General features: G+C 40.4%; 1 protein-coding gene across 1 annotated transcript in view; it reads right to left on the reverse strand.

Moving 5' to 3' along the window:
- Positions 1–22,177, reverse strand: part of LOC130178832 (obscurin-like) — a 58,779-nt gene that overhangs the window by 17,425 nt on the left and 19,177 nt on the right. The window contains exons 27-50 of the mRNA XM_056391355.1: positions 21,386–21,655; positions 21,014–21,280; positions 20,614–20,880; positions 20,109–20,375; positions 19,736–20,005; positions 19,376–19,645; positions 18,902–19,168; positions 17,359–17,625; positions 16,978–17,244; positions 16,473–16,739; positions 15,978–16,244; positions 15,473–15,739; positions 14,978–15,244; positions 14,497–14,763; positions 13,335–13,601; positions 12,854–13,120; positions 7,222–7,488; positions 6,568–6,834; positions 5,771–6,040; positions 4,647–4,913; positions 3,828–4,106; positions 3,057–3,314; positions 2,512–2,778; positions 2,083–2,355 (exon numbers count right to left, since the gene is read on the reverse strand). Of these exons, the coding sequence (XP_056247330.1) occupies positions 2,083–2,355; positions 2,512–2,778; positions 3,057–3,314; positions 3,828–4,106; positions 4,647–4,913; positions 5,771–6,040; positions 6,568–6,834; positions 7,222–7,488; positions 12,854–13,120; positions 13,335–13,601; positions 14,497–14,763; positions 14,978–15,244; positions 15,473–15,739; positions 15,978–16,244; positions 16,473–16,739; positions 16,978–17,244; positions 17,359–17,625; positions 18,902–19,168; positions 19,376–19,645; positions 19,736–20,005; positions 20,109–20,375; positions 20,614–20,880; positions 21,014–21,280; positions 21,386–21,655 (6,429 nt within the window). The remainder of the gene's footprint in view (positions 1–2,082; positions 2,356–2,511; positions 2,779–3,056; positions 3,315–3,827; positions 4,107–4,646; positions 4,914–5,770; positions 6,041–6,567; positions 6,835–7,221; positions 7,489–12,853; positions 13,121–13,334; positions 13,602–14,496; positions 14,764–14,977; positions 15,245–15,472; positions 15,740–15,977; positions 16,245–16,472; positions 16,740–16,977; positions 17,245–17,358; positions 17,626–18,901; positions 19,169–19,375; positions 19,646–19,735; positions 20,006–20,108; positions 20,376–20,613; positions 20,881–21,013; positions 21,281–21,385; positions 21,656–22,177) is intronic.

Here is a 22,177-nt window from a genome sequence, read left to right on the forward strand (position 1 = left end):
CAGTTAGGGCCGCACAGTTTACTATATAATAATCACGATCATGCTTTTGGCTTTTGACACTCTGAGAGTGACTGACTTAGAACAACAAGTCAAGTAATCCCAAATTGCAGAATCTAATTTCCAGCATTCTTCTATTAACTGGTCTGTTTCCCAAAGACAGATGTTGAGGCAGGCAAGATTATTATAAGATCTATATAACAGTTGTTTGGCTACACCTTCAATAGCAGTCAGAACACTGAGTAGTATTCACTGAGATGAGCAAAGCATAAACAAAGCTTCAATCTGGCCTAAAACATAAGGGGCCATTTATATGAGTCGATTATAACGAAGAAACAGCAGCAAGATGTTGGGGCAGCACCATGAAACATTGGACATCAGTGGACCAGCAGCAACACCCACTTTAGTCACCAGGAATGCTAGCATGAACAATAAAGACTGACCAAGTTGTCAGGGAAAGTGCTGGTGGGAACAATAAAGTCTAGACGAATGAAGTCAACAAAGCTCATCAGGTGAGCCATGTGAGTTGTAGTGCAGAGCTTCACTGTGGACCAAATGTGTTCATCAGTTCTGTTGTGGACAAAGCTCAGAGAGAGTTCTGCCTGATGAATGTGACCAATATAAAGAAACAACTAACACCAGACACATGACAAGTTGACCACTGCGTAGCGCTTTATGTAACCAAATGTGTTATAGCCAGCAATGTAACACTATCTTACTTTTTGTTCTCAGAGTTGCTAACTGTGGCCATTTTGCAGAGACATTACATCCATTTTTGCATTTGAATTTTGTCACATACAAAAGTGCAGGAATGATTCTTGAGTAGGGGGTTTATATTGTATATTTTAAGGTTACATTTGTTGGTAAAACCACTAAATAACATTGACGGGTAAAAAAGACAGGGTTAATTCATTTTTTAAGAACATTTGATTTCATGTCTCCTTATTTTGAAGATTTGTACAACAGAAGCAAGTGTTATGATGCAACAGTAAATGATTGTGATCTCAGAATAGAGAAACATAATCGTGATTATCATATTATCATTTCAGCAGCCCAAAATACAGCAGGTTGCCAGGACTCTAAATAACAGATTTCTGTTATAGGAGCTATTTGTAAAGTTTTGGTATTGCTACACAGCCAACGTTAGCTTTAACAGCTGTTTACTTACCAGTCTTACCAAAAGCTTCAGCCATCATTGTGTTTACATGACATGAGGTTATAATACAATCCTCTGAGCAGCACTACTTCTTCAGGGCAGACTGGACATTTCGGGGAATCGGGCTAGCGGAAGCTAGCTGGTTAGCAACTTCAGCAGAAGAAATGAAGTGATAGAAACAGAAGCAAAACAAGAGGATTGCTTTCCAATGCTTGAGACAGCTCTTAGCGAGCAAATGAATGAAGTTTGATTATGAACTCGCAGCGTTTCCTCCCAAGTAAACAGCTTGTTAGAGCTAGTTACTGCTAACCGCTAATGTTGGCAATTGCCAAATTTACAAATAGCTCCTTTAATATTAATGGCTGATCATTTCTGATCACTGGCACATTTAGCCAAAAAGTTTTAAGTGTTTTGGTTTAGATGCTACTCTGCTCTACTCTAACAAAACTTTGCTGTGGTGCTGCACCCAGTTGTATGTTTTGGTTGTATGAAAGCATAAGGCAAGGAACTCTCTACTGCTACTTTCATCATCATTAAACAATGCTGCTCATGCATGATGAAGCACTGAAATGTTAAATGTCAACTATTACTCTATTCATGAACTTCAAACCTTTTATGCAACCCTGCAGAAAACATCCATGGTATATTCACTCATATTTTTCAAGAGGAATAACTCTTTATTCCTCGTTTATTGGGTTGATGCTAATCATTAAGTAGAAAACTGAAAATTTTAGCCTACAGTGCCTATTAAAAATTATGATAAATGTTGTAAATCTCTTAATTGTACGGTTTAGTGACAACAGCACATCCTTAGATTTAATACTGGGTCTGTAAGATTTCAAATGTAGATGTAAAATGCTGCAGGGTCTAAAATAAGACTGAGATACAGCTTATCACATTCTCTAGTGGTTATCGTTGTAACATGATACCTTTGACTAAGAGCTTGGCAGTTGATGTTAAACTTCCAGCTTTGAACGTGACAGTGCCAGAGTCATCTGTAGCCAGGTTCTTTAAGGTGAGTGTGTAGATGTGGCTCTGGCTCAGCCCTATCTCACTAAAAGGGCTGTTCTCCAGCAAGGTACCATCCAGCCACCACTGCACATTGCCAGGTGTCCTACCAGACAGCTGACAGGAGAAGGTTGCCCATTCCCCAACAAAGACGTCGATGGTCTTAAGACCAGAAACAATGAAGACTTCTTTCACTGTTGAGTGAAACATACAAATATGCATACACTGAGCCTAAAACTTACTCAATGTTTGCAGTATGCTCACTTAAATGACAAAGCAACATGACATCATAACAAAAGACAGAAAATGTACAATCCAGGACAAACGCAACAGTACTGAAAGGAGGCTACCTTGCACTGCCAAAGAAGCTGTAGTGAGCTGGTCTCCTGCGTCACAGGTGTAGTAGCCACTGTCCTCAGGCTCCAGGTTGCGTATACACAGCTCTTGAATGCACCTTTCCTGCCTCATCTCATACTTCTTACCGGCCTGGAGGACCATGCCTCCTTTCCTCCACTCAACACGAACACTTGGCTTAGACAGCTCACAGCACAGGGTGATATCATCACCCTCTATTGCGTCTTGGTTCTTTAGCTCTTTCTGGAAGAACACTGGAGCACCTGGTGAGAATTTAAAATGGGAAAGTTTTGCGTCAGATGTTGAGATGACAAGTTCGGCATCAGACAGTTGAGATGACAAACATCTCTGAGGGACTTTAGTCAAAAGATTTGCTGATGCACAGTGATGCCAGACTAGGTGTGTGGTTGAGCGAAGTCGAGGTTCAAGAATATTTCAGTTGTTCATTTCAATCCTATTTTGGTCCAGTCTTCAATTTGATCAAATGGAAAAAGACTTTTTTTTTTTTTTTTTTTTTTTTAGAGGAGGCATCATTCTTTACCTTCCACAGTCAAGGTGACGTCACACTGTGCATCTCCAGTGTCACAGGTGTACGTTCCTGAGTCCTCAGGCACCACATTGTAGATACGAAGCTCATGGAATGCTCCATTCTTCCTCAGGTCATACTTGACACCTGCTTGGATGGCCACGTTGTTTCTGATCCAGGTGACAGTGGCCTTGGGTTCAGAGATGGTGCAGGCCAGCGAGACAGTTTCATCTTCTAACGCCACAGTGTTTTGTGGCTTCTCTAATATTAGCACTGTAAATATGGAAAACCCGAGACTAGATTTAATAACAGTGACATTTCTATGCAGTTTTTCCCCTTTCTTTACAGCCCTGGCATAAATCATTTTAAAACTTTGTACATAAATACATAAATGCATGCACTAATTACTGCATGCTGTCACACATTTTACAGCATAACGAAGTATGATCTGAACATATGATCAGAGGTAGATCTAGTGTCATAAAAAAACTATAGCTATAAAATAAACATTGAAGTTTAGCTCTGAAAACTTTCTATCTTTAATGAACTAACTGACAGAATTAAGTTATGTGCTTTAGTTATGATATTTGTTAGTATTTTGATAGCGTTTCTTTTTGTAGCACACCCTATAAAATAAATGCAAAGAATAAAAGACATGTCTAAAAGTTAGGATGTTGAAAATTATGGTGCACGCAAATTTCCATTTGCCAAGACAAAGCTGTTTGGTGGTCGATGGAGATGGATGTGAGGATTGAAAATCTGAAGTGACCATGTCTTCCCCTTTACCTTTGGGTTTCTCCTCCACCAGCAGACACACAACACTCCTCTCTTCTCCCACTACAAAGGCAACGTCTCCTGATTCATCTGTGGTGACCATCTTCAGGACCAAACGGTGCACTCTGCCCTGGCTGCTCATTTGATTCAGATCATTATTCTGGAGAAGGTTGTCTCCAAGCCACCACTCCCCGTTTATGACGCCTGACTGTGACAGCTCAACCTCAAAGACGGCATCCTGCCCAGTGGTCACAGTGATATCGCAGAGTTCTCGGATGATGCGCACACGCTCTGAGGGCGAATGGGATGATGGTCAGTGATCAGACCCCAGCAAAGCTTCCAGAAAGGCATCACTATAAGTGTGTATCCATCGTCAAGAATCTAATCTTAATCCTTCCTTAATACTTCAATCCTCAAGTTTGATCTCAGGAAAATAGATGTAGTACTCTCCCCTGTGCTATTCTAATGACAACTGATTTCACTAGCATTAGATGATAAACTAAATGATAAAATCTACAATAAACTGAAATAACTCTATATTTCCTGAATGCATAACTTAAATGTAATGATTCCAACCTCATTATAGTGCAAAGAAGTTGGAGTCAACACAAGATAATTCAAGAAGAAAAGAAAAGAAAAAGGTCAAATTTCATTCCAGTAAAGACACTGAACTTATACTACTCAATTAACTGTGAAATCCAAGAGAATAGAAAGCTGAGTAGAGGACATGATCCAGTACTTGGGAATGGAATGAGTGAATGTAAAATGAACTTCAGGAAGGATGAAGATAAGTGGAGACAAAAGACAGAGATGAGCTGAATGTGCCGTTACCTTTCACAGTCAGTGTAGCAGTGCTTCTCTTGTCGCCTGTATCACTGCTATATTCTCCACTATCCTCCACATTCAGCTTGTGTATAACCAGGGTGTGAGTGGTAGCTCTCTGCTCCATGGTGTACTTCTCGCCATGGGTGAGCACAGTTGAGCCCTTCCGCCAGGTCACCTTGCAGTCAGGGCTGGATGTCTCGCAGGACAGGGTGGCTTTGCCTCCTTCGGTGGCCTCTTGGCTTTCCAGCTCCTTCTTGAATAACACTGGTGCAGCTGCTAGAAACACCACTATTAATTAGATTAATTAGATCTCAGATTTTTCAGAGGTAATCACGGCCACTTGAAAACACATTATATTAAGAAGCCCCGTTATTTATATTCACAATTTCAATAATTCCATACAACGGAGAAGCTCGAAACAGAACATGAACAGCGCTGTTAAAAATCACTACGTAACCTACACAGGACCCATTTCAGAATCTTTTAAGAAGCACTAATAGACGGAATTTAAAAAATCTGTGTTTGTCAAAGGGTATCAGAAAATAATAATACATTTACCATTTTAAGAGAGGTATGCTACAGTATAAACATTCAACTTACACAGAACGTTACTGAAAAGTTAATTTGGTTTTGTCAGTTTCTTCATGGTGAAATAAAAGGAATAGAAGGAAGAAACAAGTTTAATGATGAAAGTTAATGAAGAAGTTTTTTGAAGTTATTTATAGAGTAAAAAATAACAGGAATGTGAGTGTACAGCGCAGAATACAAGAATTAAAGGGAAATATATTGATCAGCACGACCAATATGTGATGTCATTACAAGGTTTAAAAGGAAAGGTGAAATGTGGTTAGTACAAATTCAGTGGAAGGAGGAGTGAACATGCATCTAGTGTAGAAAGTACACATTTTGTATGAACAAGAAAGTGAGATGAAAATTGAAAAAGTCAGTAGAAAGTGATAGATAAGCCTTTAGGAAATCATAAGCATCCGAGTTTTGGAATGCTTTGTAGGAGCGTTTTGAAAAGATAGAAGGTAGGTGTCCCATAAGAAAGATGATGGAGAACAAATGAACAGAAGAAGTCCAAATGTTACTCTAGAAGCAGAAACAAAGGGCTGAAAGTTTTTCCTCACCTCTGACTGTTAGAGAAGCAGTGGAAGTGTGGTTTCCCACTGTGAAAGTGACTGTTCCTGAGTCAGCTGTGGTGACGCCTCTGAGTGTGAGGCTGTGCACTTGACCCTCAGTCTTGATTAGATTCATTTCATTATTCTGCAGTGGGACGTCCTGGAGTTTCCACTGGGCCAGAGGTGCCTCCTCATGAGAAACCAGACACTCAAAGCGGACATCTTCACCCTCGTACACAACGCAGCTCTCCAAGAATTTCAGTATGTTCACCTCGACCTCTGTTTGGCAAATACATTTCAGTGGAGTAGTTACTATTTGTTGTATGAAATGAAAATGTGCTTGACAAAGATACAGCTGAAATTGTGAAGATTGTGATCAAAGTGTGATTAAATTTATAAAGATTTCTGTCAAGCTGTTATTGTGAGTAGTACCAAGTGAAGAGAAACAGAGTGGAGTGTGTTATTTTTTGTGAAGAGAGAACAGAAACAGGCACAAATGATGAGATGATGATGAGATCAGTGATCAAGCTCAACTGAAAAGGTTTGTGCGTGAATAATTACAAGTGCTTTTGAAAACAGTGAACGGCAAAACAAGAACACACGTGGGATGAGAAATTATACTTGAACATTTAAATGCAGTCACAAAGATCCCAAACAGGATCTCCAGATGAAAGGATGATGCACTTCACACTCAAGTGTTGCTTGGTGAGAAGACAATCAACAAGACGGAGTGATTGAAGGACGCACAGAAAGTCATGACTCCAGAGTGTGCATGAAAATGACAGCCTTAAATAGGCAGACCCTACCCTGCACAGTGAGGACAGCTGAAGTCCTCTGGCTGCCAGTATCACAGGAGTATTCTCCTGAGTCAGCTGCCTGCAGTTTGTAGATGACAAGCTCGACTACAGTCCCTTCCTGTTTCAGTTGATACTTGCTGCTGGATTCAAGCACACTGTCACCACACCTCCAGACGACGCTGGCTCCTGGTTTTGTGGTCTCACAGCGAAGACTAGCAGTCTCCCCTGCCTGTCTTTCAAGGTTCTGCAGCTGGGTTTTGAAAAGGACAGGCTGGGCTTCAGGGGAGGAAATGGATGAAATGAGGAGAAAGAAATTAGGACGACAAAGACAACAACAATTTATGACCCACCACACACATAAAACTGCGTTTAAGTCCAAAAGTAAATAGCAGAGGTGGAAATGAGTAGTAGTCATACATATCCAAGTCTCTTAGTCTTAAATCCTAAAGTCTAGTCAAATCCCAAATGTATCTGTTTCTCATCATGGTCAATGACAGTCTAACTTAGCTTAACTAAAATACCAAGAACTAGATGTACGCATATTTGTATTTATATTTGTATCTATATTAAGGCTCCTAAATAATGAAGTAGTCCATAGTCCAAGTCTTTAAAACAAGCAACTCAAGTATCTTCACTGCAAACAACAGTCACTAGCAGGCATACCCTTCACAGCTAGTTGTGCAGTGCTTTGATGGTCACCAGTGTCACATGTGTAACTCCCAGAATCCTCTGGTTCTACATTATGGATTACTAGTTGGGCGACTTTTCCAGTCTCTCTAATTTCATACTTGGCACAAGGACAAAGACCAAGTTCTCCTTTCCTCCACTCCAGAGGAACACAAGCTTTGGAGAGCTCACAGTGCAGGGTGACACTGTCCCCCTCGTTAGCCGCTAGGCTTTCCAGCTCTTTTGTAAATATGACTGGGGCAGCTAATGGATGAAAAGAAATAATCAGCTTTTTATCTACAGTGCAAGGTTAAGAATGGTGATGAAGAAATACAGTGAAATAAAAAAGAATGAATCAACAAATGAAATGAAAAGACTTCAAGACAGAAGTATGAGATGACGACATGGTCTCCCTCCTACCATTTACTGCAAGAGAGGCTGAGCTTATTGTGTCCTCTGAAGAGCATGAGTAGTTTCCTGTGTCTCCAGGCATCAAATCGTGGATCTGGAGTTTATAACTGAATCCTGTTTGTCTCATCTGGTACTTTTCTCCAAAACTCAGGACTTGAGTTCCCTTCTTCCATTCGACAGCAAGTCCAGGTTTAGAAAGCTCACATTGCAGAGTAACACTACCTCCCTCCTCAGCCTCCTGGCTCTCTAGGTCTCGAATGACTATGACCGAAAGAACTGGGGATTGAATACATTAGACAAGGTGTTGCTGTGTACCTGTTGTGACCCACAGGCTTCCAGATTGGATGCCAGATGCAGACTACAGTATGCTGTGTATAAAATATGTTCATTTTTAACTTACCTGACCAAGCTTATGTGTTTTGTGAACCTGTAAATTCTTTTTATATGGTTTTGTAAAAACAAAAATAAAAAATAAAACAAGAAAAATGTATGCCTGCTTAAAATGTACATACATACAACACTGAAGCACAGCCAATGACCCTTGCTCTCATTCAAAACAGGAGGCCAGCTTAGCGTTTTTCAAATCTGTCAAACGCAGCTCTTAACTATTCCTCGCTGGAGACAACAAGCATCCTGAATACACGTCAGACACAAGTGAATACAAAGTGAGCAACAACAAGCCAGACAAGAATATACAAACATACAAAACCCATGTCGAAAAACAAAACTAAAGGAAGGAGAAATAATAGTGTCACAAAAATTCAACCTTTCCCTTTTCACTTTGGTACCAGGCAAAAAAGAATGTTGGTGAATTGCTAAACCTCACAAAAAGACCAACAATACTGAAATCAACAGGGAGCGACTGATTGACTGCCAATATGCAATGTCCAACTCATTAACCAACAAGAACAAATGAGCCAAACTGTTGACAAAACCCTCAAGACACAAAGATGTTATGTCACATCGTAACCATCTGGATGTGGAGCATATGTCAGCACAGCATGTGTTTCGGCAAATTCCCAGCACACAAAAAACCTACTGAATAGAAACAGAACCCCATTTACAATCATTACAAATGTGCTCTTGGAGTTTCTTTATAAAACTACCACATACCTTCAACTCCCTTTTTGGATTCCTGCTTCACAGGTTCAACTTTGGAGGTCACTGCTGAAGCTGGTGACGCATCTGCTGCAATTGAAGTTATTTATAGACATATAATAATGTAGATTTTTATTCAATTTACATAAACTGCAAATTTTCACCAACAGACTGAACAATGCAACAAATCAAAAGCAATGTGCCACACAAGCAATTTCCATCAAAATACCACAGAGGCTTAATTTTATATAAATATTCATGCATAATGTAATGAATAAAGCAACACGTGTAAAAAGACCAGACAGTGCCATGACCAAGAGCTTTTTCTCCAACAACAGACAATAGTCATACAGTGACAAATGGCAACCAAAACAACCACATGGAAGACTAGAGTTTATTAACCCAGTAAGCATTTGCTGACTACATGTTATATTTCTTACATAATTAATTTCACCTTAACCCCTCACCATTGCTGAATTACTGGATTATATCATCACTAACTGCAATCACTGACATATGAATTGGGCTAGAAGTAATATTTATGAACAACACAGCACACAAATATATAGACTCAGCGTCAAGAGCCATGATATACTATACGACTCACAGAACAACAGGACTACTGCTGACAGTCTACTGTGTATAATAATAGCTGCTTACAAATCTCTTTTGGTCAATTTGCTTCAGTCTTTCAATCCTGTCACCTCCACCAAAGAACACAAGAAGCACAAACATTTAACAAAAGGAAACACAAGGAACTGCAGTGCGAGGACAAATATGACATAGCAGCTGCAGCCAATCCCATATAATTCAGTATTATACCATCTTTCCATATATTCACATTGAAGTATTCTGCAAACCTAACCTTAAAAACTAATTTTACATTTTAAATTATTTTTGTCCACTACCAACCCCTCACAGCAACACAATTAAGCTACAGCCGACCATATGAAAAGCTTAAAACACAATAGAAAGTAGAGAGCATCCGCAGCCCAAGAACACCTGTATTCAGCAACACAAAGCATGAGGGATGTGGCAGGAAACAACGAAGAAGCAGGAAGCCAAGAAAGAGTTCAAATCCTTGCATACCTTCTTTCGGCCCTTTGGTCCCCTGCTTCTGGGTGTCTTGTTTGACAGATATTCCAGGATCAGTCTTCTCAACTGGGATAAAACACGACATTAACCTCACAATCTTACAGTGATGAGTGCCATAACCCGAAGACAACTGTCAGCCAGAGCCAGTGACCTGCAGTTTACTGTTGTCTGTTTACAACTTGGCATATCGACAGATGTCCTTATGTTACAATAAATATGTTGATGTCCACCCAGTCAAGGTCAAAATGAGGGTAAGCAACATCTCTGAGAGTGGAAAGCAATCAAAATCAATAAAGCTACAAGCAAAAACAATTAAAGGCTCTTTCTCTCATTATCAGCAATCCAACATAGAGCAACAATCCAAACCAGACCAGTGCCATAAACATACAGCATCAACATGTTCCACATTCAACACAGGCTTGCACTAAAAAAGGTATTAAAACAACTGGACAAAATACAGTATTTGCCACACAAAATGGAATTTACATAATAGCAACATATATGAGAGCTAGTAAGAAAACAAAAGCCACCTTCTTTATACATTTCAAACATTCAGCAGGCAACACAACAATCTGCAAAGACGGTAAATCCAAACTGAACTGCCTGCTCTCTCTGTATTTCCAGTTGGTTTTATATGGTTTTAAGTGTGTTTTTCTACAAGCTTGAAATCATATCTGTAATAAAACAAAGGACAATCACGTTTCCAGTGTTGACAGACGTTACAGCATCCGACGAAAGCCATGCAAATATGTGTCTCATTACCTTCACCTCCCACTTTCAGCTGTTGCGAATCTCTCTGAGTCTCCTGTTTGAGGAGCTGCTGTTCAGGAGTCTGTCCAGTGGTTGGCAGAGTTACAGCTATGAAATACACAACATTGCTGCATATAATACTCAAATCTTACAATCAATGAGTCTTAAAGATTAAAAAAAGCAGCTGATGGGAACAAAGACATGTGTCCATACCAATATGTCAGCCTCCATGCCAAACAGTAACCCAAAGACCAAAGAAATCCACAGATTTTTCTAGAATGAAATTATATTCTTTTCTACAATAGCAGCATAAGCACCAAAAATGACACAGATCATGACATTTAACGGAAGGAAAAAAAGCCACATTTAACAGCAGGCAGATGAAATTTTGCATTTTAGGTAAAAAAATAAAGATACGATAAAACCATTTTTAGCCTCAAAGCAATCCCTCAAGCAACAATACACAATGTAAGCCAGTTCATGACCCAATAAGTTTCTGTCTGATGACACCATTCAGCATCCAAGACTCAGCCAGTTTCTCACTTTTGGCTTCCATTTGCACACACTGATTAATTACAAATGCACATGGGCTGAATCAAGAAGCAAAGCTGATAATCTTCACAAAATTACCTTCTACTGTTTCATATATCTCCTGCCTGCTGTGCTTGTCTTTAGCAGCTATGGCTGAAGCTTCAGGGGTCTTGGCTGAAAATATGACATGGACATAGAAATGCTGCATAAAGTGTAATGGCAACAACCAGGGACATTGGCAGACAAACAGTATTTAATATTGCCACCTGAGCACAGGCTGTATGACTGCCACAAATTCAAAGACCCTCAATCTTCTGAAACCACACAAATATAATGTAAACACCAACGAACCATGCCGCACACAATTAAACTATGCACACATAAACTCGACTACAGCCGACAACATTCTCGAACTATCAACATGCTACCAGCACAATTGGCACAAATACAAGGGTTCTTATTTGTTCTTTCTATTTTTTACACATATTGCAAAGAAAACACTGTGGAAAAAGACTGACATGAAAATTCAAAGTCAATCTCATTATCAGACAGAAGCGGCATTTTATACATCGAAAGCAAACCACAAACTAAAACATCTGGTAAACTAGGAAATAATGCCACAGGAAGACTTTTATTTCACAGTGTATATGCGACAAGGTACAGGCCCGATTTAGGAACAGCCTGCACATGGCACCATAAAGGCCATTATCAAGATGGACAAAGCACATACAGCTGTAAGTCAAACCAACATATTGCCACCTTCCCTCCATACCTTCCATTGTTCCCTTGGTTTCCTGCCTTTTAGATTCCAGTACAGCAGCTGAAGGAGGAGCTGACAGCTTCACAGCTGAGAGAAAACAATTTGAATTCAGAATGTAACATACTTGATCATTTAGAGTACTAAAACCTAAATATCGCCTTACAAAATGGCTCAAAATGTGTATATTACAAGAATTAGAGGAATCAGCAAGGACCACAACACACAGCTAATAACTACAATACAACACAAAGACCAATTAGTGATCAACACTACTACCAATAAAAACAGGAACATAACATAAGACACACAAAAGTAGAGCAACGAGCAAGGTCAACAAACATGACAAACTGTGTAGTGTGAGGTGTTTGTGTGTGTGTGTGTGTGTGTGTGTGTGTGTGTGTGTGTGTGTGTGTGTGTGTGTGTGTGTGTGGTACTATGGCCAGTTTCTGGCTGCATCGTTCTTGGGTTTGTTTTCTCAAATAGTAAGGTAATAAAAAGAAAAAAATGAAAGAAGTGATGAAAAATCTTCGAAAAAAAATTCAAACTCCAAAAAGGCATTATGGCCATAGGGATCCAACCTGCTGACTCACCACATACTATGTGAAGGAAACATCTCATGAATCTGACATTAGACAACTACAAAGAAAGCTGACATTTTATGAGCCAGCAAACAGAAACAAGACAACAACAACAACAACGACAATGACAACAACCACAAACAAAGAGTGACAAAAATTTCATAGCAAAAGCAAGATCTTCAATACAAGTGCTTAAAGATCAAATAATCAAATAAAATTCTATTCCTATCAATTCAACGTCACAGTTTAAAATAATCTGTGATTAAATTTGAACAAATACACTGCCTGCAAAAAATATGTTATGACACAAAATGGAAGAAATTGGTTCGTTTTCCAACGTTAAGAATAACATAACATTTTGAACATCTTAATATATTGTAGAGGTTCCAATCACTTATCCTCATACCATTGATCTTGAGGCTGGCTGTGGTCTTCTGATCTCCACACACACAGCTGTAGTCTCCACTGTCTTCTGGCACCACCTTGTTGATCAGGAGTTCATTCACAGAGGCTTTCTGCTTCATCTGGTATTTTTCTCCAGAGTTCAGGACCTGTGTTCCCTTCTTCCACTCCACTGGGACTCCAGGTTTAGAGAGCTCACACTGCAGAGTAACGCCGGCGCCTTCCTCGGCTTCCTGACTCTCCAACTTCTGTTTGAAGGTAACTGGTTGGGCTGAGCATTTGTTAGTTGGTTAGCAGTCAGTGGCATGCCATAAAATAAAATATTTAAAATGTTTATATAAGAATGGTACACAAACAACCATAAAAGGCAAACATGGATAATTTGCAAGCTCTGAAGCCATGTCAAACATGTCTAAATATGTATATAGAAAAAGCTGTTATTAGAAATGTTACTCTAACTGACTATTTGAAAATCCTCTTCCTACCCTTGATCTTGAGGCTGGCTGTGGTCTTCTGGTCTCCACACACACAGCTGTAGTCTCCGCTGTCTTCTGGCTCCACCTTGTTGATCAGGAGTTCATTCACAGAGGCTTTCTGCTTCATCTGGTATTTTTCTCCAGACTTCAGGACCTGTGTTCCCTTCTTCCACTCCACTGGGACTCCGGGTTTAGAGAGCTCACACTGCAGAGTAACGCCGGCGCCTTCCTCGGCTTCCTGACTCTCCAACTTGTGTTTGAAGGTCACTGGTTGGGCTGAGCATTTTTTTATTTGATTAGTGGTCAGTGTCATGTGGCAACATAAAACCTTTCAAAAAATGTATAACACAAGCAAGACTTGGTCAAAACCTAGTATTTGGCTGGACTGCGTATTGTCAATGTGCGAAATTGAGGAGATAGCTGAAAACTGTTGTGGAATTGCTTTAAATAACTGACATCATTGCATCCTATTTGCATTCTGCCTCATGTCAGCCTTGTTTCAGACCTTTATCTGTTTGCTTCTCTCCTACTCTCTATGCTCACATATACAGTGTTTTAATACAGCCGAATTTCCAATAAAGCTGTTCTCGTTCACATGTTTTTCTTTCTGCTGTCAGACAACAGACCAAGTTTGAAATAGTGACTATAACAAGACCAATTTAGACTACATGTTAACGTCCAAGCCAGTCTGTTCTAAGTAGCCAAGATTTGTCCAAAAAGTCATTAGATTTGTTGCTACGTGTTTCTAAATCTAAAAACAAATGCTCTAAATTGGCAACAATGCAGGCTGTTAAACTGTAAGCTGTAAACACCCCCCTAATAGAAACAGTTTGTGCCAATTCATTTTGAAAGTGCATCGGCCAATGGGGAAACTCCGACTCAGTCAGGTGGCATTTGGCTGACCAATGGTGGAACTATGATCACTCAACTTAATCACTGAGTCAATCAGTCAGTCAGTCAGGGAAATTCACAATTATAGGGCTGGCCCTGCTGTTGCAGTCGCGCCATAAGCAGACATAGAATATAAAGACAAACGCTGATGAGGTGCAATCTACAATGTTATGTAGACTCCATTATAAAATGTGTCTAAATATGTACAAATAAAAACCTATTACATAAGGTTTTTTCAAAAACATTCCATGTCCCAACTCTTTAAAAATCCTCTTCCTACCATTGATCTTGAGGCTGGCTGTGGTCTTCTGCTCTCCACACACACAGCTGTAGTCTCCACTGTCTTCTGGCACCACCTTGTTGATCAGGAGTTCATTCACAGAGGCTTTCTGCTTCATCTGGTATTTTTCTCCAGACTTCAGGACCTGTGTTCCCTTCTTCCACTCCACTGGGACTCCAGGTTTAGAGAGCTCACACTGCAGAGTAACGCCGGCTCCCTCCTCGGCTTCCTGACTCTCCAACTTGTGTTTGAAGGTCACTGGTTGGGCTGAGCATTTGTTAGTTGGTTAGCAGTCAGTGGCATGCCATAAAATAAAATATTTAAAATGTTTATATAAGAATGGTACACAGACAACCATAAAAGGCAAACATGGATAATTTGCACGCTCTGAAGCCATGTCAAACATGTCTAAATATGTATATAGAAAAAGCTGTTATTAGAAATGTTACTCTAACTGACTATTTGAAAATCCTCTTCCTACCCTTGATCTTGAGGCTGGCTGTGGTCTTCTGGTCTCCACACACACAGCTGTAGTCTCCACTGTCTTCTGGAACCACCTTGTTGATCAGGAGTTCATTCACAGAGGCTTTCTGCTTCATCTGGTATTTTTCTCCAGAGTTCAGGACCTGTGTTCCCTTCTTCCACTCCACTGGGACTCCAGGTTTAGAGAGCTCACACTGCAGAGTAACGCCGGCGCCTTCCTCGGCTTCCTGACTGTCCAAGTTGTGTTTGAAGGTCACTGGTTGGGCTGAGCATTTTTAGGTGATTAGCAGTCAGTGGCATGCCATAACATAAAATATTAAAAATGTTTATACAAAAATCGTACAGAAAAAAATAAAAACAAAAGGCAAAAACTGACAATTTGCAGGCCCTGAAGCTATAAAGACTCCTAAGTAAACATGTCTAAACATGTACATAGAAATAGCTGTTCTTAGAAATGTTACTCTAACTGACTATTTGAAAATCCTCTTCCTACCATTGATCTTGAGGCTGGCTGTGGTCTTCTGCTCTCCACACACACAGCTGTAGTCTCCACTGTCTTCTGGCACCACCTTGTTGATCAGGAGTTCATTCACAGAGGCTTTCTGCTTCATCTGGTATTTTTCTCCAGACTTCAGGACCTGTGTTCCCTTCTTCCACTCCACTGGCACTCCGGGTTTAGAGAGCTCACACTCCAGAGTAACGCCGGCGCCTTCCTCGGCTTCCTGACTCTCCAACTTGTGTTTGAAGGTCACTGGTTGGGCTGAGCATTTGTTAGTTGGTTAGCAGTCAGTGGCATGCCATAAAATAAAATACTGAAAAATATTTACAGAAAAACAGTACAAAAAACAAGCACAAAACACAAAAGGCAAACACGGACAAGTTGCAAACCCTGAAGACACAAAGGCCCCTAACTAAACATGTCTAAATATGTATATAGAAATAGCTTGTTCTTCTTAGAAATGTTACTCTAACTGACTATTTGAAAATCCTCTTCCTACCCTTGATCTTGAGGCTGGCTGTGGTCTTCTGATCTCCACACACACAGCTGTAGTCTCCACTGTCTTCTGGCACCACCTTGTTGATCAGGAGTTCATTCACAGAGGCTTTCTGCTTCATCTGGTATTTTTCTCCAGACTTCAGGACCTGTGTTCCCTTCTTCCACTCCACTGGGACTCCAGGTTTAGAGAGCTCACACTGCAGAGTAACGCTGACTCCCTCATCGGCCTCCTGGCTCTTCAAGTTGTGTTTGAAGGTCACTGGTTGGGCTGAGCATTTTTAGGTGATTAGCAGTCAGTGGCATGCCATAACATAAAATATTAAAAATGTTTATACAAAAATCGTACAGAAAAAAATAAAAACAAAAGGCAAAAACTGACAATTTGCAGGCCCTGAAGCTATAAAGACTCCTAAGTAAACATGTCTAAACATGTACATAGAAATAGCTGTTCTTAGAAATGTTACTCTAACTGACTATTTGAAAATCCTCTTCCTACCATTGATCTTGAGGCTGGCTGTGGTCTTCTGCTCTCCACACACACAGCTGTAGTCTCCACTGTCTTCTGGCACCACCTTGTTGATCAGGAGTTCATTCACAGAGGCTTTCTGCTTCATCTGGTATTTTTCTCCAGACTTCAGGACCTGTGTTCCCTTCTTCCACTCCACTGGCACTCCGGGTTTAGAGAGCTCACACTCCAGAGTAACGCCGGCGCCTTCCTCGGCTTCCTGACTCTCCAACTTGTGTTTGAAGGTCACTGGTTGGGCTGAGCATTTGTTAGTTGGTTAGCAGTCAGTGGCATGCCATAAAATAAAATACTGAAAAATATTTACAGAAAAACAGTACAAAAAACAAGCACAAAACACAAAAGGCAAACACGGACAAGTTGCAAACCCTGAAGACACAAAGGCCCCTAACTAAACATGTCTAAATATGTATATAGAAATAGCTTGTTCTTCTTAGAAATGTTACTCTAACTGACTATTTGAAAATCCTCTTCCTACCCTTGATCTTGAGGCTGGCTGTGGTCTTCTGATCTCCACACACACAGCTGTAGTCTCCACTGTCTTCTGGCACCACCTTGTTGATCAGGAGTTCATTCACAGAGGCTTTCTGCTTCATCTGGTATTTTTCTCCAGACTTCAGGACCTGTGTTCCCTTCTTCCACTCCACTGGGACTCCAGGTTTAGAGAGCTCACACTGCAGAGTAACGCTGACTCCCTCATCGGCCTCCTGGCTCTTCAGCTTCTGTGTGAAGGTCGGCGGTAATGCTGTACAAGGCAAAACAAGTGGAATTCTTTTGGGAAATACAACATAATCACTTGTTTTCTGTAATTATAAAACTTTTCCAGAAACTTGCGGAAAAAGACTTCATGAATCCATACCATTGACTTTCACAGTTGCAGATGTCTTCTGGTCTCCACAGACACAAGAGTAATCTCCACTATCTTCAACCTTCAAATCCTTAATTTGAAGTTCCAAACAGGTGTCCTTCTGCTTCATCTCATACTTCTCTCCACCTTCGAGGATTTCAGAGCCTTTCTTCCACTGAACGTTAGCCGCAGGTTTTGATAACGCGCAAGACAGTGTCACACTCTCCCCTTCTTTTCTATCCTGGTTCTTGAGTTTTTCTTTGAAACTGGCTGGCAGGGCTAAAATGAAAGGAACAATGATTTGATTATATAAAACTGGGTGTTGCATGTTGTTGGGTTGTGATGGAGGGTGGAAAATGATTAGAGAAGAAGATGATAGATGGTGACATGCTCCTGTTGTCCATCAGCAGCCTTCAGAACCCAAACATTTCTCTAGCTTGGGCTGGTGTTCCTATTGATGAACAAACTGTCATTACAATACTACATGATGAAATCCTTTTGAAATGCACAAAGGATTACTAACATAGGAAACATTAATTTAGGCAGTGAGCAGTCCTTGCATAACAAGACAATACATTTCGGGAAAGGTTTTGCACATACTGAATGATGTCGTTTACAATTTGTGGATGTACAATCAGTCTCTTAATCACACAAATCCCAAGACAATGACAATAGAGATGCAAAGCAGATCCTTCAGTAATACAATCGCAAAGCAAGACACTGAGAACCATTTTCTATTGGAAATTACAAAAGATGTAGTAACAATTCCACTAATCTATGGCATTTTGACAAATCCACACTTTAAGTAGATTTGTAAGTGCTTAGGAATTGTATCAATTACCTCTGACATCAAGGGACGCATATACTTTCTGATCCCCGGCAACCACAGAGATGGTGCCTGAGTCCCCAGGAGTCAACTCTCTCACGGTAAGAGAACGGATACCCCCGTCTAGAACCTGAATATCACTCAGGGGGCTTGGCTGTAAAGGGGTGGGACCTAAGCACCACTGTACATTAGGTAGATCAGTAGGACTGACACGGCAAACAAATGTAGCAGATTCCCCTTCAAAACAATGAACATCCTGTGGTCTTTCCACAATAACCACAGAGTGGCCTTTAAAGTGAGACCAAACCAAACTATGAGCTAAGTCATACAGCATTCACTTTCTGTGGCATGACCAAACTTAAACAGGCACGAAATAATACTGAATGCAGGAGCTTGAGATTTTGACGGCCTTCAATAGATGTTGCAAAGAAAGACATGCAAAATGCATCATCACAGGTTAATCCTTCAAAAAAAATATTCCATTTTTAGATGTCTGATATTGAGGTTCCCTACTTTATATTAATCTATGAATGTTTACAAATTCTATTCTAAGCACATGCTAAGTAATAATGACTTAGCAGTATTTATTTTCTTCCATATTATACCCTTATTGTATCTTCCAAACATGAGACATTCTTAATATTTTTATTCAATTAACTCTTTAAAAAGAATTCATAAAGCTAATCAGCTATGTAAGACAAAAACTTGACAAGACACTTAAATCCTTACCTTTAATTGTCACCTTTGCTATGGTCTTAGCAGTGCCCACGTCACAAGTGTAGATATCAGTGTCTTTCTCCTCCAAGTGTTTGATGGTGAGAGTTAACACCCTCTCTTTCTGGGACATCTCATATCGACCTCCAGCCTTGAGCTCTGTGTGACCTTTCAGCCATATCACGGTGGATGGGGTTTGAGCCGTTGCACACTGCAGGGTCACAGAGCTCTTCTCATCTGCTTGGCTGTCCTTCAGTGCTTCAGTGAAGTTATGGACTGGCTCTGTAAAAAGAGAACAACCTCACTAAATTTGTGGGCACAGTTTGAAATTGCAAGATTACTCTATGATTTCAGAAAATAAAATTACCCCTGAACTGATTCTAATTTTAATATACTGATTAACCATTGTCTGCACAAGTGTTGGCATAGGTTAAGTCTCTTAAATGCTCACACAGTCCAAGATTAATTAATTAGTAATTTCAGTCTTACCCTTTATTTCAAGTTGGGCTTTGGTGGTTGCACCTCCAACAACTTCACAGCTGTACTCTCCAGAGTCTTGAGCAGAGACATTATGGATGATGAGCTTCATGACCTTATCCTCTTGGCTGATGTCATACCTCTGGCTCTTTCTGATGGCTTTGCCTTCCTTGGCCCACTTTACAGTGGAACTAGCCTGTGTCACCTCACAGGTAAATACTGCATCCTCCCCTTGAACAGCACTAACGTTCTGCAGTGCTTTGGACACAGATGAAGCTTTGCCTGCACCGAGGGATGATGACAGGTTTATTTCAACACCTTAATTTTTTTGCACCTTTGTCTAGGCCTCTTAAAAACATGTATGTAGCTTACCTTCAACTGTTAATGTTGCTTTAGAGCTCAGGTCTTTAATGTTGAAGACTACCTCACCAGCATCAGCAGGTGTGACATCCTTAATGGTTAGTATGTACTTGCGGCCTTTGCTGGTGACTTCAAAACGGCCTCCTTTTGAAATGGTTTGGCCATTAACAGTCCATGAGCACTCATCTGTGCTCTCACGGGACAGGATGCACTCAAAGCTGCATGTCTCTCCCTCATTCACCTCAGCTGACTTCAGCCATTTGGTAATTCCAATGCCGATCTCTAAATTTGGGACAGAGAACATAAGGTGGTGAAGATGCCAAACAAATCGATGTGTATCCAGGCTGAGACTGTAAAACTGTATATCTCAAACAACAGCACCAACCTCTCACAGTGACCTTTGCTTTTGAAACCTCAGTTCCAAGATCACAACTGTACTCCCCAGCATCGTCTTTGGTGACGTCCTTGATGATCAGTCCCAAAGACTTGCCTGTGTGAAGGAGCTCATACTTTGGTCCAGCCTTCAAGACTTTACCTTCTTTCCTCCAAGCGGGAGTAACCCTGGGCTTAGACGCCTCACACGCCAAAGTTATCATGCCTTTCTCCTCTCCAATGACATCATCTAAAGACTTGAGGAACACAGCACGCTTCTCTGCAGGGCAATTCAGAAAGTGAAGAATGGCCTATGAGTATATTATGCTTTCATCTTTTTGGTTGACTCTGGTTATTCCCAATATTTATTTTCAGGTAAGTAATCTGATTACTCCTGGCTTCTGGCAGTAAAATGATCTTATGAAATGTTATGTAACTGAGAAACTTTGTTCCTGTCATGAAGTTGAATGAGAAATCTTTTTTTGTGTTCTAAATAATTAGTGATTGATAGTTCTTACCTTTAACTTTAAGCGTAACAGACTCTTTCACCTTGCGTACTTGAAAGGTGATAGTCCCCCCATCCTTAGGTGCCAAGTTCTTCAGCATGAGCTTGTGAACCTTCCCCTCATGAGTGATGGTGTTGACTTCATTAGTGAAGAGCACCTTGTCATTCAGAAGCCACTGTGCCTCTTCGTCTGCATAGTTTATCTCACATGTGAACACTGCATCACTATCTTCATCAACCTCCGTGTCAGCCAAATGCTTGGTGAATTTAATTTCACGCACTAGACAGAAGAAGCAAGACAGTAGTTTTAGTTTAAAGACCACTTTAGTCCAAAACCATTTGAAAACAGATGCTTTATGTGATGTGATGTGAACTGTTGTATTTTCTGTGGTATTCAAAGGTGTGCACTGTACCTTCAACAGTAAGTGTGCCTTTGGTCTCAGCAGGTCCAGATTGACAGCGGTACTCTCCGCTGTCCTCCCCAGTTAACTTTTGAATGGTAAGTTGAGCCCTCGTAGCGTCTTGCTTCATGTTATACTTGTCTGATGCTGCCAGAGGTTCCTGTCCTTTAAACCATTTAACGTCTTTGGGTGATGCGGAGAACTTGCACGAGAGTATGGCTGAGCTTTTCTCCTTCGCCTTCACATCTTTCATGGGCTCTGCAATCTCAAGCGGACGCTCTAAATGTGAGGAACAATATCTGATTAGATTTGCCTATAATAGTTTTGCAGTATATAAATGATTATAAGCACCTACTGTACTAACATGTGGTTGAACATATTTACCTTTGACTGTGAGCTGGGCAAGAGATTTGCTCTTCCCAGCTGTAAACTGCACAGGTCCTGTCATCGATTCTTTGGTCTTTTTGAAAGTGAGACGGTGCATAGTGCCCTCTTTTTCCATTTCAGCATCAGCACTCTCCTGCACAGCAACTCCATTGAGAGTCCATACAGGAGGTTTCACCAGTTCCATACTGATTTCAACTTCAAAAACAGCTGCAAAGGGTTCTGTCACTTCTACTGAACTAAGCTCCCGCACAATGCTGATGGACTGCTCTGGAGGGATCATGAAAAGAGAATGGTTTAGTTCGAAATCAATTAAATTATTTCATAAAATAAAAGTAATTTTGATTTATAGTAAAGGACCATACTATTGGTTTATCCTTTTTTAAACACCCGTATCAAATTGCAAATCCCATATATTTTACGTTATTGTCAAACACTAGTGGTGAGAAAAATGGCATCCAATATTTTACCTGTGCCATAGAAGTCTATTTGCAAAAACTTAAACCTAACTTTATTTTTTGTCATTCAAAGAGGTAGGATACAAATTTGACAAATTATAGTATTCTTTGAATAATGTTTTGTGATTGGCCCAACAGTTCATTGGTCATTTCCAGCGACGTATCATTTCCTAATGAAACTACAATTACCACCCTGCAGCACTGAATAATGGCCAGAAGTGTTCTCGCAGAACATCATGATGTCCCATTGAAGTTGAGTCCAATTGAATGTTTGTGCCATATGCAATGAAATTCCCTCTGGGCATTCCCGATATATTGCATTCACAAGAAGGTG

This window comes from Seriola aureovittata, chromosome 12 (genome assembly GCF_021018895.1).
Source record: "Seriola aureovittata isolate HTS-2021-v1 ecotype China chromosome 12, ASM2101889v1, whole genome shotgun sequence".
In the NCBI taxonomy this organism is placed as follows: Eukaryota; Metazoa; Chordata; class Actinopteri; order Carangiformes; family Carangidae; genus Seriola; species Seriola aureovittata.